Genomic DNA, 16,027 nt, shown 5'->3' with positions numbered 1-16,027 from the left:
CAGAGAGCTTTTAAGAGAATTTTTTGGTCATCTTATTAATATAAAGGGCTCCAGATAACAATCTATATTTGGTTTTGAAGTGCGACATGGATCAGACATTCCTTTACCGAGACAGCTTCTTTTTTTGTTAACGTATTAGCCCCCTAATTAATATATCCTGGCATTATTCTGGGAAAATATTGGTTACACCAATCTGCTGTGTTTATGATGGTGGGTCTAATTTTCTGGGAATGTCATTTCAATATGGCTTCCAGCAAATTCATTCACATCATTTGTGGCCACATCATTTTGGTTTTGTGGGAGCGGCACTTGGAGACATAGATGGAAAATACATCAAAATTTAAGCAACATGAAATATCAGTCATTATACTCAGACTGAATGGTGTCTCACTGAATCAAATATACACACAAACATCTTACTGAGAGAGAATCAGGATATTTGTGACTACAGCAAACTCAACTGGTTAAAATCCATGATCTGTACTGGTTAGATAATTCCTTGGTCATTTGACAGTTCATAAGAAGTAGGTTTTGCAAAATCTGTTCCAAAATTTCAACCCGAGAGCTTATTCTAAAGAAAAGCGAGCCGCTAAGATGCAGCCTTTAGATTTTAACGCTATAGGTGTTGTGATGTCCAGCCATGGGTATTCTAACAGAGCCAGAGCCCAGCTTCGCATGCACGTTATCCTGATCAAGTTGATATAACTCAATATATATTTAAATGTTTTGTGGTTCTCAGTATTACATTCACTCAGTTTATTTTGATTTGTTTAATCGCTGATCCGTTATTTTTTACAAGTCGCGTGATGTAAGATATTGTACACAAATGCTTTATTTGGGTATATCAGTAGGCTATGTAGAGTGAATGAGTGTATTGGGTACCCGAGTCTATTTTTTATTATAGTTTCAATATAGTTATAGTTATTTTACTTTATGACTATGAATACAGAGATAACTTATTAACATAGAAAAAACTGATTACCAAAGTATATTTAAGTTAACTTAGACATATATCTATATAAATATATATTATTCTGTTTTGAATTAAAAAGAAGCTTGATGGGCCAATTCAGCCAGAGGTCACACCAACTTAATTCTACACATTTCTACTTATGCCTTAAACAGAAACACCAATTGGCAGCTATACATGAACTGAGCCCCAAAATACACATGGTGTGTTTTATCTGTATGATGCATTGCTGGAAAGTTCAGCTTGGAAATGTAGAAATGTTAGGACAAGTGTTAAGCCAGATGCCTTTTTCAACCTTGTTCAAACCATTAAAACCTGTTCACTGTAAAAATGTTATGGTCCACCGAACAACCCTGAACCAGATCTGTTGAAACCCCACCACTGGTGAACAAACTAATCCTCATTCACAGTGACCTGCCACTAACTACAACAATTTAAAACAATTTAAATCTCAGATGTGTAAATGGTTATGGGAAATATCCATTTGATTACAAAAGGTCTCGCTCTCTTTTGTTTTGTTTTTTTTAATAAACTGTTTGGCCTGGCCGAAGCCTTTAGACAGCCGTCACTCACTCAAAACGTGCATCAAAAGTGTGCGGAAGATGAAACAGGACTCATAACATGAGCAGACGGTTCTTCAAGCTTGTTTTTTAATTCATGAACAATGTGCAAACCATTTTGTGTAAATGTTTGGAAGAGAATGGATATAGGAAAAAAAAAAATTACATGAGTATGTAGATGTTTTACAGATTTTTTCCCCCCTTGCTAACACTTATGACAAACTGTGTTCCACTGTTTCTCATGTATGTACGCGTGTATGCATGTGTGCAGACATATACGAATGCACTAAAAGCATTAGGGACCATGGGCCAGGGTGGAAAGGGTTTCTGTACATAAAGATATGATTAGTGTTGAAGTGTTTATTTTTTGTGTAAGTGTAACTTCAATATTTTAAAGAAATAAATATTATATATTGTGTTTCATGGTACAAAAGAAAAAGAAAAAAAAAAAAAAAAAAAAAAAAAAGGCAAATGTAGTTTTACATTTCAAATGCTTTATCTCTATAGCTTCTGGCAGTTTCCCCATTCCATTTTATAGATTCGTCAGCACAAAATGCAATAAACTAATACCATTTTATTACTGATGTGTACAAAGTCTTCTTTTCAGTGCTCATGCTTTTAATGTAGGACCAAGAAACAAATAATTTTGTGTCAATCATTTATTGAATTGCATTTCATTATGTACAAAATGACACTTTATATAAAATACCACATGGGAAAATATCCAAAACTATCTGGCCAGACCAGCAAATTCTTCATGAGTGATTTATATCAATCACCATTTTCCTTCTGGTCCAAAAGGAAAATCGAAAGTTATTGGATATCTGAAAGTTAAACAATTAACCATCAAAACATTCACAAAGTAAGAAATAAAACAAATGCTTAAGAAATTTAAGGGAACTGCTTTTTAAAGAATTCAATTGAGAATCACAAATGTCTTTGAGAGGCCTGCCTGGATGCATTTCAGAAATGACGTTGGTAGTGAGACCCTTGCCCCATCCCCTGTCCCATACCTTGGTTCAGCCCCTGTCCCATACCTTGGTTCAGCCCCTGTCCCATGCCTTGGTTCAGCCCCTGTCCCATGCCTTGGTTCAGCCCCTGTCCCATGCCTTGGTTCAGCCCCTGTCCCAATCCTTGGCTCATTCCTTGTCCCATTCCCTGGCTATAACCTTGGCTCATTCCTTGCCCATGACCCTGGCTTAATCCTTGGCTCATTCCTTGCCCATGACCCTGGTTCATTCCTTGCCCATGACCCTGGCTTAATCCTTGACTCATTCCTTGCCCATGTCCCTGGCTTAATCCTTGGTTCATTCCTTGGCCCACTCCCTGGCCTGATCTAGCTGGTAGGTTAGCTGAATTGACCAGCTGGTTAATGGCAGGTCCACTCTGGATGAGTGTGTCGAGGGCTTTCTGCACACTAGGGTTGTCGAAGTTAATCCCAGTTCCAGCTCTCTGGAGCTGCTGAGGTGCTGCTGCTACACGGTTAGCAGGGGGCCTAATGCCCATGTGAGGACTCATCATGTCCTGAGAGTCATGGGTAGACATGGCCAAGTTGGAGAGAGTGGAGGAGGAGAGGCTGGAGCCCTGTGTGGGTCCGTAGCCCTGAGGCTGGGACACTGCTGCCTGGCTCTGAGACACCGAGGAGCCTGAACCGCTGTTGAAGAGGCTAAGAATTTTAGCCTGCAGCTCTTGCTGCTGGTTGGTGGTGGTGGTAGCAGAGGCAGCAGGAAGGTGGGAGCTGTGCATAGTGTGTGTGGATGGGTGTGTCTGATTGGACACAGGGGCAAGAGCCTGGGTGGGCTTAGGGGCCTCATGAGTGACTGCTGCAGAGGACTGATGGGACCCTGCACACACAAAAGAGAAATATTAAAAATGTGCTGCTCTAATTTCGTCATGGAAAGAAAAGAAAAAAAAAAAAAAAGAAAAAAAAAAGCTGTTTATGAGGAACACTGATCAAATTGAAAATCCAAACAGCATGTTTTGTGGAAGATCTTACGATACGAGGTCTACACTTGGTCATATTACACCATTTTGTTTTATGTACAAATTACAATGCCTAACGAACATGCATACATGTTTTGTTGTATAGTATACACTTACCATCCACTTTATTAGGAACAGCTATACACTTGCATATTCATGCAGTTATCTAAATCAGCCAATCATGTGGCAGCAGCTCAGTGCAAAAACAAATAAACAAAAAAAGAAAAACTTCAAATACATTTCTTCAATTAATGTCCACATTAAACATCCGAATGGTGAAAAGTGTGAACTATGTGACTAACCATGGTACGGTTGTTGGTGCCAGATGGGCTGGTTTGAGTATTTCAGAAACTACTAATCAAAATAAATAAACAAATACATACATACATGAATAGAACCCCACAACCAACTGTGAGTAGAGGCTCTGCAGGCTGAAACACCTTGTTGAGAGAGATCAGAGGAGAATGACCAGACTGGCTTGAGCTGACAAAGCCTAAAAATGATGTAGTAACTAAAATAAGCAGTCTCGACAACAACGGTGAGCAGAAAAGCATCTCAGAACACGCATCGCACCTTGTTCCAGTCTCACCAAAAAAAAAATGGATGGTTGAACACTGCAAAAAGACCAGGTGATTTTTTTTCCTAATCTTCAAAAATCTAGTTTGGGTGAGTCTGTGCCCTTGATATCCTCAGATTCTTGTTCTTGGCTGAAATGCGTGGAACCTGATGTGGTGATCCGCTGTTGTAGTCCGTCCACCTCAAATGTCCAATGGTTTGTGCATGCAGAGATGCTTTTCTTCTCATCATGGCTGTAAAGAGCGATTATTTGAGTTATACTATGGCCTTCCTGTCGGCCTGAACCGTTCTGGTCATTTTCCGCTTCACCTCTTTTATCCACAAGGCGTTTCCACACACACACACAGGACTGTCGCTGACTCAGAATGATTCAGGAGGGGGGCTGGGGGGGCAAAAAAAAAAAAAAAAAGAGAAAAAAAAAAAAAAAAAAAAAAAAGAAAGGGAAACACCCCCCCCCACCCCCCCACCCCACTGTGTAACCTCTAGAGACTGCTGTGTTTGAAAATCCCAGGAGATCAGCAGTTTCTGAAATACTCTAACTAGCTCATCTGGTACCAACAACCATACCATGATCAAAGTCACACACACACACACACACACACACACACACACACACACAGAGAGAGAGAGAGAGAGAGAGAGAGAGAGATCGTACGGTTTCTTCATTCTGATGTTGATGTGAACATTAGCTGGAGCTCTTGACCTATATCTGCACAATCGGCTGATTAGATACAGTAACTGCGTGAATGTGCAGGTGTACGTAATAAAGTGGATAGTGAGTGGATCCACCTAAAATCACTGAGGAAAAACTTACCAAGGTGAGGGTCTGTGCTGCCTCGGACAACACGATCACGCTTATCTTGCAGATAGTTAATGAGTACTGTTAACTCTTGAGGAGTCAGGAACCTTGGACAGGGAAAAAAATACAAAATGCAATGCAATTAGTATAATACACATTTTCATACATATGCGCGCGCACACACACAAAAAGAAATCCACACTTGCACGGCACCCTGTGCATATTTACTGGTATTAATTATTCCACGTGCATGTGTGTGACCATACCTGCCTTCCGACAGCAGTGTGATAGCAGTCAATACTGAGACTGGGTGGCCTTGTCTGTCATGCTCTCTCATCAACACCTCATCTGCCATCTTTGCAGCTTTTCTTGAGATCTCATCCCGCTCCTTGGCACGGTTCTCGATCTTAAAGGTGTCATAGTTGTGAGCCACTAAAACCATAGCATCCTGCATGGGCATGTTTCTGTGTTCTTGGACAGAATAACAAAAGGGGGATTTCAAAATCATTTTACATTGAATAGTTAATAAAAGGAAGGGTAATTCAAAAAGATGCTTGGTTTTATTCTCCCAAAGCCTCCTTAAACTTGAGCTTTGACTGTGCATAGAGTAAAAGAGGTTGTTTTAATGACTCCTAGGATGAATGCATCGTCATCTTAATTACTTTAGTCCGATTCACTAGAATTAACGGTCATTAAGCCACCCAGCTCTTGTACCCTGTGGTGTGCCAAAGAGAATGTTGACTGTGCAGGAGCGATGCACTTCATGCTGCTGGGTAATGATGATGGCGAAGGGTGTGCGAGCCCGGCTCACGTCCTCCAGAGCCTGGGTCAGGGACACTTCTGTGTTGAGGAAGATGAGGTCCACCACCATGCCCAGATCTCGCACCTTCCTCCCTACCATTTCTGCGTACTCTCTACAGGAAGTCAAACCAAGAGGACAAAGTGCCAACAGTTTAACAAATGTGTAAATATAGTGAAAAATAAAAAGAAATTAATACTACAGGCATGTTCCATAATAATGAAAAGTAAACATTTTTCCATCATCTGATCCTGAGGTGTGTTGATAACGCAGAAGAGAACATGGGAATCACAGGACTCACTTCTGGTGCTTATTGACCACGATGACAGAGCAGTCTACAGGTCTCTCGGCATCGTACCGCCTCTGAAGCTCTTCATAGTACTGACGGTACAGCTCATTCCTCCTGCGCTCCTCAGGCCGTATTCGCTCCTCTAAACATCCACATTCATAAAATAGATGCAGGAAGACCTCTTTGCAATGAACCACATCTGATTACATAATATTCAATAAAGGAACACTGTAGTTTTGAGCAGACCAACCTTCTGGCTCTCTCCTGCCACTCCAGTTCTCCCTGTAGCGCTCAGCGTAAGGATCATCTTTCTTGCGGTACTGTTCATATTCACCACGGTATAAACGGTCATATCCATCATTTCTGTGGCAAAGAAGGTTTTCCCAAGTCAATACTACTAATGTGTTTATAAAGTGTTTAGAATGCACAATGAGCCATAATTCAGCCCTCTTTCCTCAATACATATTAGTACTCAACACACACGATCAAAAGTTTGGAGACACTTGACTGAAATGTTTCTCATGATCTTAATCTTTTGACTTGAAGGTGTATGAATAAATGTTTGAAATCGGTGTCGTAAACAAAAATATAACTGTGCCAACATATTCATTTCTTTAATTGGAAAACAAAACACATACACACACACACACACACACACACACACACACACACACACACACACACACGGGACATAGGGCAAAATATTCTGAAAAGCAGTCAATGTGTGTCCAGCATAGGTGGGAACTCCTTTAATACGGTTTACAAAGCATCTCAGGGATTCCTTAAGAAATTGGTTGAGAAAATGACAAGAATACATTTCTGTAAATTCTAGGCAAAAAGGGCATCTACTTTAAAGATGCTACAATACTAAATTATTTTTGATTTATTTAGAATCCCCCCCCCAGCATAATTCCCAGAGTTCCATTTGTGTTATTCCAGAGTTTTGATTACTTTATTATTCTAAAATAATGAGGAAGAATGAGGGTGTCTAAACTTTTGACCAGTAATGTGTATGTAATATTGAAAATACTTAAAATGCAACTTATAATGACTTCTACAGTCTCAAAATTATTCAACCCCTTCATGGCAAGCATCTTTAGTACTTGGTACTAAAAGTACCTTTTGCTGTTATGACTTGCTGCAAATGAAATGCAGAGCTTCTGGGAGCATTCCTGAGGAATCTTATCCCATTCCTCATGAGCAATGGCTCCAGTTCAGTAATATTCTTGTGTTTGCATGCTGCAACCGCCTTCTTCAAATCCCACCAGAGATTTTCCATGGGGTTCAAGTCAGGTCACTGTCATGGCCCTGTATAATCTTCCAGGATGACTTCTCCAACCAAGCCTTGGTGGAATTTGAGGTATGCTTGGGATCATTGTCCTGTTGGGAGGTCCAATGACACCCAAACTTCAGCTTACTCACAGACGGAATGACGTTTTCTCGTAGGATTTCCTGATACTTCAATGAATCCATCTCGCCTTCCACACACTGCAGGTTTCCAGTGCCAGAGGATGCAAAGCAGCCCCAGAGCATCACTGAGCCTCCACCATGCTCGACTGTGGACAGTGTGTTCTTTCTTCATTCTTCTTCCTCCAGACATACCGCTGACCCATCGTGCAGAAAAGTTCAAAGAACTTTTGTGGGTTATTTATATGATTTTGAGAAACTTTTCTTGTGCTTTTGGGTCAGTAGTGGTGAACGTCTTGGAGTCCTGGCATGGAAACCTTCTGCGTTTAGTACGCACCTTACTGTACTCACTAAAACCTCAGTGCCTGATGTCACCAAGTCTTGCTGCTGGTCTTTTACAGTCACTCGAGTTTTTCAAAACCTGCCTTCTAAGAAATCTGGTTACAGCCGTTGATGGCTTCTTTTTTCTGACCCGTCCAGGTATTTCATAAATTTTCAACCCCTAGCCAGTTCAGGTATCACGTGTTCCAGCTCAAGCACACCTGCTGCAACTAATAAAGCAGCTAATAAATTTAACAATGTGTTGAAAGGGATTCTGTTCAGGGGGTTGAGTAATTTTGAGACTGGAGAAGTGATTACAAGTTGCATTTTCAGCTGAATTCGGGGAAACCACTTGAAGCATTCGTTGTGTTGAACTATTGCAATTGCTAATGTTTGACTTGTTCATCGCAAACAGCTAAATGAGTGCAAATTGACAATAAACCTGGTCTGCAATGGGGGTCGAATAATTTCGGTTGCAACTCTGTGTATGTATTTGTGTGCGCGTGTTATTTACACACACAAAAAAATGTCTCCCAAAAACTAAGGGTTTTTAGGTAAACCTCTGTCTACCTGTAAGGAGCATCTCGCGCATCTTTATCCCTTCCATCTGCACTCCTGTAGCGCTCATCGTCGTTGTCTCGCAGTGGGGCAGGCCTTGGTTCTCGACTAGGTTCCCTCAAGTCTCTGCCATCCCTGCTGTCGCGGGAGTCTCGACCCTGCACTGGGGATCGAGAACGAGGACGGGGCTCCCTACTATCTCCATAACCAGCAGGCCTAAGCGGACAAAGTAACCAGTCAGAAACTTGGCTGAGTCAGTATTAAGTAAACTGTGCTCTTTACACATTTAATGCTATGCAAAAGACTGACACCTTGGAATTTTTTTTTTTTTTTTTTTTTTTAAAATGATGCTCACTAGAAGATTTACCCATTACTGTGGCATACATATTATGAATGGAACCGATTTCCAAAATAAAACTCAGCAAAACTTCTCCAGATGCATTACGAGTTGGTGATGTAGCTGAAGCTTCCAGAAGGTGGTTTTCTTCAGAACCGGTCAGAGCGCAGAAAAAAAATTGCAAAAGCAACAGTCTTTAAGCTAAGAGGTCTAATGTGGTGTCCATATAAAAAGAAAACAAAGGGAGGGGGGCTTCAGTGTTTTCCTGCAAGTTTTCTGAGAAAATGTAAAAACATTGTCAGATTTGCTCAATTTCCAGTACTCATTTTATAAGACTTACACAAAATTTATCAGAAAATTAAAGGCATATTCCCATGACAAATGCATAGTAAGAAAACTGAAGAATCCATCAAATTTGATAACAGACCTCGTTCGTTTGAAAAATAAAATGAATAACCGATAAAATGTGATGATGCAGATGCTCCAAAAATTTGTGACGCAGGTTCATTTATTTCATGCAAAATGCAAAGAAAGGCCTTGGCGTAACCGTTATGCAGCCCCGCCCAGCACACCGATCATTTAGTAACTTAAAACTGATTGTAGACCTGTTCAAATTACTCAAAGAATTATGCTGGTTGTATTATTTCAATTTTTTTTTGCGCACCAATGGTCAGTTTGACGCAGGAATTAACGGACGAAGACATGAGGACATGGTTACTGAGAGTTAAAGACAATTTTTGAAATGCAGTCTGAACAGAATAAATAACACACTGTTAAGACACAAGGACACCAAGGAAAATAGTCTTAGATTGGCCTTTCAACTTTATTTCAACAAACAACTAAATACCCGTAAATAAATGATGATCCAAAAGAACACAGTCTGAAGAGGAAACCATAAATTTGGCATGTTTTCAGTTGCCTGTAACGTTTCTTGCCGCTGTTGTCCGGAACTGCAAATGCGTTTGGAGGAGGGGATAAAACGAGTTTACCGGAAACCTGTCACCGAAACCTTCGTAGTAGACTCCTGACAATACTTTACCTGCGTGGAGGACTTGACCTGGGTTTCTGTCGTCTCTCCGCTGCCATATTTACATCTGAAAACAAACCAATCCGAAGGTTCAACATCAATTTTCGAGAAAAGACCAAAGCTATGTGACGTCTCACTAAAGTTCAAAGCTCTTGAGGGCAAAACAATTAGGATAGAACTTTTTTTTTTTTTTTTAAATTACAAAAGATAGCAAGAAAATCTTCTGTATACAATAATAATCCAAAGATGACATGGAAGGTCCACATCTTAATAGATTACAGTTAAATGGACACGTGCGTTAGAGTAAAACTAAACAAGACAAAAGAAAACTGAAGCCATTTTTTAAATATTTATTTACAATAGTACAAGTAAGCTTTTTGAACATTGCATTAAAACCACTTAAAGCAGACTCATAGCAATATTTTATGCTGCTATTTATTTGATATTAAAGCTACTTGGTAATATTCAACATTACAGATTTAAGGGAAAAGCACAGACTTCAAAATAATGAAGGTGCTTTCCATTTAGTGCTTATCATTTTTCTGGGATTTTCACTCACACTATACGTTTATCTGAGCAGTCACTGTGCCATGTCCACTGATATTTCATGTGTATTTCTGTATTATTCCACCATATGGCCAATATACAATATACATGCTCTCTTAAGTCCAAATTAATGTCACAAGGAATATTAAAAACATCTGGAGGCGATTAATACTCTTGCTCAGCTGGGGCCAGATTCTCCTAACTTGCCTTGGTGTATGATAAATGGCAGCTGTAACAAACTTAATATCTGTGGCCTGCTGCTGGCAAGATATAATCAAGGGGGTTACTGAGCTTAAAGCTTTAAATAACCCCAAACCTAAACAAAATCTCACAGTAGCTCTTTAGGCATTTGCAGATTTGCAGTGCTATGGTGTAATAATTGGTAACAATGCATTTAAAGGTGCAGTTTGTAATTTTGAGAGCCCTAATTCTGTCCCCAAGGGAGGTTAATTTCTGGGAATTTTTTTTTTTAAATTATAATTAAAAAACATGGGGGAGGGGGGTATCTAGCAGAATACATTACATTGGTAAGGCAAATCACAGGGCATATCTGAAAGTGTGTGACACATATATAGACAAATCAGTAGCCCGGGAGCATACCTGCTGCTCAACACAGATCAGATCAGCATTATCTGGCCCATGAGAGAACAAAGTGGATTCAGGACCGTGCACGGGTGACATGATCTTTTCAGAATGAAGAACAAGCAGGTCATACGATCATCACGCAGTTAAAAGTGTCAAGAGAAAATTAAGGCGCTGACCAGTCGACAGGAGGACGGAACACCAAATCTCAAAACCAAACATTGGCCAACCACTTGAATTTTTCATCAAGGGCCCAAACTTCATGCGCTACATCAGAAGTTCCCAAAGCTAGTCTCAATGTCCTCCTTTGTGGGAGACCTCCAGCGTCCCCACTTCAACAGCGGAAGGGCTGTTAAGTCAATTAGTTCAATCAGGACTTTTGGGAGCAGGAAGAAACGCAGGGTTGGAAACCTGTGTACTATAAGATCATCTACTCATTCATTTTCCTTATTCTGTTTTAATACATTAAACTAGTTACCTTGCAGACCATACATTACTACATTACATTAGCTTCATCTTTTTAGCCTCGTTATCTTCTGGGCAGCAAAAACCTGGGCAAACAGATAGCTAGCCCACCAGGCAGGTGAGACTAAGAAATTCACAATTTGTCCACCCCTGTGGACTTGTTACTTTAAAACATAAAACAAACTGCACCTTTAAACTGTGCAACAAGTTTGGGTTTGCAGTTACCATAAAATGTACACCCTGTCAGCGATGGCTAAATAGAGGCTTTAGTAAACAAGCAACATATGGCAAGTTAAGAGCACTTTGTGATATAATCCATGGTATAAAGCCTTACCTAGTTTATAACCTCTATAAATCCGACCATTATGTCCTGCTTTAGCTGCCTCAGCATCTTCTGTCCTTTCAAACTGCACAAATCCATACCCACGAAACAGGGACAAGGCTGCAAAAAGGAACAGTTTTACGTAGGAAAACATGATTCTGGATGATTTTCTTTTTTGGGAAAATGGTCTTCACACATACAGCCGAGTCCATATTTTGTTTTGACGGTTAACTCCAATTACAATTCTTAAACGACATTTCAGACGTCCACTTTCATTAGAAGACTCAAATTCAAATACCAAAGCTCATTATTCTTCAGATCAGCTAATTATGATTTTGGATATGTACATTGGGTACTAACCCTGTATTTTCCCATATGGCCTGAACAGGTCTTCCATATCCTTCTTCGCCATATGTGCAGTGGGCAAATTGCCGACAAAAATCCTTCTCTCCAGGTCACGGGGGTCATTGCTGTTGGTGCCGTAAGATGGTGGAGAACCACTTCGGCTTCTTCGGCTGTGTGACATGATGCTATTGGCTTCGGCTCCTAGCGAACACTTGCTCAAGGCGAATTTGGAGTCGGCGTTGTATACAAGAGTGTATACAATATTTTTTTAAATATTTGTTTTCTTTCTTTTAACAATTAATTTTTTCACCCCAGGTCCTGAAAATGCCAGGGCATCAACATAGGGGAAGAAAAGAGAAATTCCACAGATAAAATGTCTGGAAAACACAGTGAAGTACTCAGCAACAGTTACGGAGAAATTAAACAAAACACCAATGCAGAACCTATCAAAGAGAATACAAAAGCTGAAATTATATTTTAACGGCATAACTGCATGAGTGAAATTATTTCACATTCATAGCAGGGATAGGCGATATAGACTTAAAACTACATCACGGTATTTTTGTGGCAACGATATAAATGATATGAAAACAGAAATACAAAATCACAGGTGTTTGATTCACATCTGATCTTCTGTATCCGAACAGCTTCCATAATACGGAGGAAGCTCCTTTTTGGGGGGGATTAATCCTTCTTCCTTGTTTAGGGTTGAAACTCCGCCTTCTGCCATGACTGCTCTTGTTCTACGTGCGAGATGTCCACCGTGCAGCGCGTACACGTCGTCACACGGTATCGACGATATTCTTATCGTGGGTAGGAATTGTACCGGTATATCACGGGCGATACAATATGACACGGCTCTAATTCACAGAAACAAATTTTAACCTTATTAACCGTAATTCGTCCAAGTCCGCAACTGAGGTTGGTTTATCTCCAAATATCCACCTCAAAATAGGTGAAAGGTAAGTGGCCATATTCTGAGCCGCACTTAGTTTACGTGCAAATTATGAAAACCCGATAATTCCTTGCGCTGCTTTGGTGATCCCAGCCCAACATCCGCAATCCTAAATAACGGCAGCCAATAGGATCAACTAAAAGCAGTTGTAGTCCAAAATGCAATGCAGAAAACGGTAATCGGTGATGGGGAAAATTAGAAAATGCTCCCCAAACGTTCCAAGTCCATTCCTGAAACCATGAGGTGATGACCGAACAAAGTCATTTAATTCTGTAACGTTCTTGGAGGTGCAATGCAACAACCAATGAGCCCATGACGATCCAATGACAGGCAGCTTGCCTGGAAATGATTAGAGACATGTTTCACACCCATCAGAAAGAATGAGTAGCATAAGGCAGTCCCTCCAGGATTTTGCGATCACAGAAATTAACGCGCAAAAAAAAAAGAAGAGGAAACTCCGCAATATTCAGACGCGCTTGTGATTTTTCGATGTTACCGCAGATTGTCCGCGCTGTTGACATCACGACACGCATTTTAGTCAAAGCCCTCTTCGATTCACGTGCGTCGAACACGAGTACAGTTTAAAGATCTCATTTACCCCCAAACATCAATGCGAAACACCACCGTGCAAAACAATTTGGTTCAACTGCAATTTCGCCAATTCAAGTTGTTTTTTCTGGGAGAAAAAAAAACAAAAAAAAAAACAAACAAACAAAAAAAAAAAACACACAAAAACGCTGCAAATTCTGGGAAAAAAAAAAGCTGCAGCGAAATCGAGCATTTTTGCCCACAACAATCACAAAGATCCTCTGTGAAATTATGGCGTTTGAGCTATTCATTTCTGTGCTGCCATTTTTTAACATAAGAAACTGAATATGAGGAAAAGCCAATTTGCTCTGTGTGCATCATCTAATTCAGAATATTTAATTGTTCATTTAAAAAAAATAAATGTATAACATCCTCTGCCTCACAGCTCCATGGTCTCTGGATTCGACCTTGGGCTCGGGTGGAGTTTTGCATCTCCCTGTGTCCGTGTGGGGTTTCATCAGTGTTCTCTGGTTTCCTCCCACAAACAAGGCAGGTGGATTGGCTATGGTAGTCACCGCTAGACGTCAATGAGTTAGTGAATGTATGCGTGTTGTGCCCTGTGATGGACTGATGTTCCATCCAGAGTATATTCCTGAATTTCCACTAATGTTATTGGACCTGGCTCCATGTCCACTGAGAATCTGATCAGGATTTCAAAAAAATGGCACTGAAAACTAATGATTAAATTATAATGTTCAAGTAAATATAATGTTCAATTAAAAGGTGTTTACAGGTGTATGTTTAAGAGACCACTAGGAAAACTATTTGTAAACCGTTGACCCTGGTTATACAAGTATTTATTTTTCGTGGACAGCTACTGGCTGTGCACCTATATTGGTTTTTCAAATACTACCTGTAGTGTGTTATGTAGCGGTTTGTGAATGTAAAAACATCTGCAAAGTTTCAAAAAGTAAAGCGCACGACAAACTGAGTTATTGACTCCCAAAAGAAGGAACCGATTCCAAACAGCTGAAATGAGTCCTTAGTATTTCCAGACTTACTTCCTGTATAACCTAGTAGGTTGGGAACAAAAAGCCCCGCCCCTGTCTTCATTGGCTGTTCGCTGACAGCAGTACACCAATCAGAGCATGCGCTCTGAAAGGAGGAGTTTAGAATGAATCCTTTAGAACGGATCATTTAAGAGTCGATTGTGAGACTAGGAAAAAGGTAATGCTGCAATTTAAATTGTAAGCACATTAAAGGTTGTTTTTTAAAAAAAAAAAAAAACCTTGGACACATGGAAATCTATTATACGAGACCTTAAAACAAAATTAGGCACGTTTCAAAACCATAATAGGTGCAGCGTGGAGAATTCTGGAGAACAGTCCCTCGGTATGGTCTTTTAGATTGGCAATATGTGTTTATTTGCCGTCGCAGGATGAAATCTCAAATTCACGCGAAGTCCAAAGTATCGCGGGGCAAAAAGGAGTCCGAAAAAAATATGCAGGTTGCGTGAAAAGACGCGTTAAATGACAGGAACAAAGGGGGGCGTTAGGCATTCATTCATTCATAATGGTTTAGACTGGTCTCTCGCAAATGGTCCGCCATTTTGTATTACAATATCATCGCTGCCGTGGTGCCTGTTGGGCATGGTGCACAACACAACAAATCCAGCTAACCAAATAAAACAATAAAATACCCGCGAGGACGAAAATCGCCAGAAATGCCGTTGGTTAAAGAAATGCTCGTTACTCCGCGCCGGTGGGTTAAGTCCTGAACGTGCACACGCGTCCGAACCGGTAGAACCAAACCGCAAACAGGACGCCATGTTGTTTAACCGCACTACAGGAGCAAAATAAGGCTTCTGGTAACTGTTTACCGTTATTGAGTCATTTCGGTTTATCAACGCAAACAAACTTGCATATTGTTACATACAGTTATATATTAGTTATAGCCCTTCGGCATTATGTCGTAGAAGCAGAATGACACCACTTAAGCTAGCTAGCAGGCTATGTACGCAGGTAATATAGCTCGTGCTAGCCGGTAAAGATACATTTAAAAATGATGCGTTTTAAATGATTTTTTTTTATATACGAAACCAGCCTTTACCTTTATCGCGAGGAGATGCCGAACTGTCTCGCCCCACGCGGTCGGAGCTGGAATTTCGACGACCAGCACTCGGTGCAAAGGAGCTACAAACACAGAGACGATTTAACGACGTTGTCACCCGCAGGCGGAGCGTCACATCGGCTCGCAGGTCTACGCGAGGGTACTTGCACGCATGCGCAGTGCACATCGGCTCACTATATACGATGTGATTAAACCATAGGCAGTGCACTATATATCTAATATGAAGTCGTTTGGAATTCAACCAGTGACAAAAATGAGAGCCTGTGAAAGGAGTAAATAAAAATCATAACAAACGATAAACATTCCTACACGGTTTAGTTAGATTAACTATATCTGTTTTTTATTAAAAACAATAATAATAATAAGTAAAGTATTTATTAATTATAACATTATTTTTTTTCCAAGTTTACACTGCTGCTCGGGGCCATGAGCAGAGTTTAGAGCAGTGGTTTATAAAGTGGGGGCCGCCAGGGGGCGCCCGGGGGCCTCAACAATTTGGTGTGAAAAATAAATACATGATTTTTTCTT

General features: G+C 40.4%; 1 protein-coding gene across 2 annotated transcripts; it reads right to left on the bottom strand.

Annotated features, from left to right (window-relative positions):
- Positions 1-2,174: 2,174 nt before the first annotated feature.
- ncoa5 (nuclear receptor coactivator 5) lies at positions 2,175-15,632 on the bottom strand. Of its 2 annotated transcripts, XM_017479490.3 has the most exons (11): positions 15,479-15,632; positions 11,902-12,204; positions 11,554-11,661; positions 9,639-9,693; positions 8,275-8,478; positions 6,227-6,339; positions 5,989-6,118; positions 5,603-5,802; positions 5,155-5,359; positions 4,904-4,995; positions 2,175-3,374 (listed from the first exon to the last, which is right to left on the bottom strand). In XM_017479490.3, the coding sequence occupies exons 2-11, from the start codon at positions 12,065-12,067 to the stop codon at positions 2,494-2,496; spliced, it is 2,154 nt and encodes a 717-aa protein (XP_017334979.2). In that variant the 5' UTR covers positions 12,068-12,204; positions 15,479-15,632; the 3' UTR covers positions 2,175-2,493. The 2 variants fall into 2 exon arrangements, with proteins under 2 accessions (XP_017334979.2, XP_017334980.2); XM_017479491.3 differs by lacking the exons at positions 11,554-11,661; positions 11,902-12,204.
- Between the last annotated feature and the right edge of the window lie 395 nt (positions 15,633-16,027).

The sequence above is a fragment of the Ictalurus punctatus genome, chromosome 11 (genome assembly GCF_001660625.3).
Source record: "Ictalurus punctatus breed USDA103 chromosome 11, Coco_2.0, whole genome shotgun sequence".
NCBI lineage: Eukaryota > Metazoa > Chordata > Actinopteri > Siluriformes > Ictaluridae > Ictalurus > Ictalurus punctatus.
Note: the sequence above shows the minus strand (reverse complement) of the source record. Positions and strands in the feature narration are given on the sequence as shown.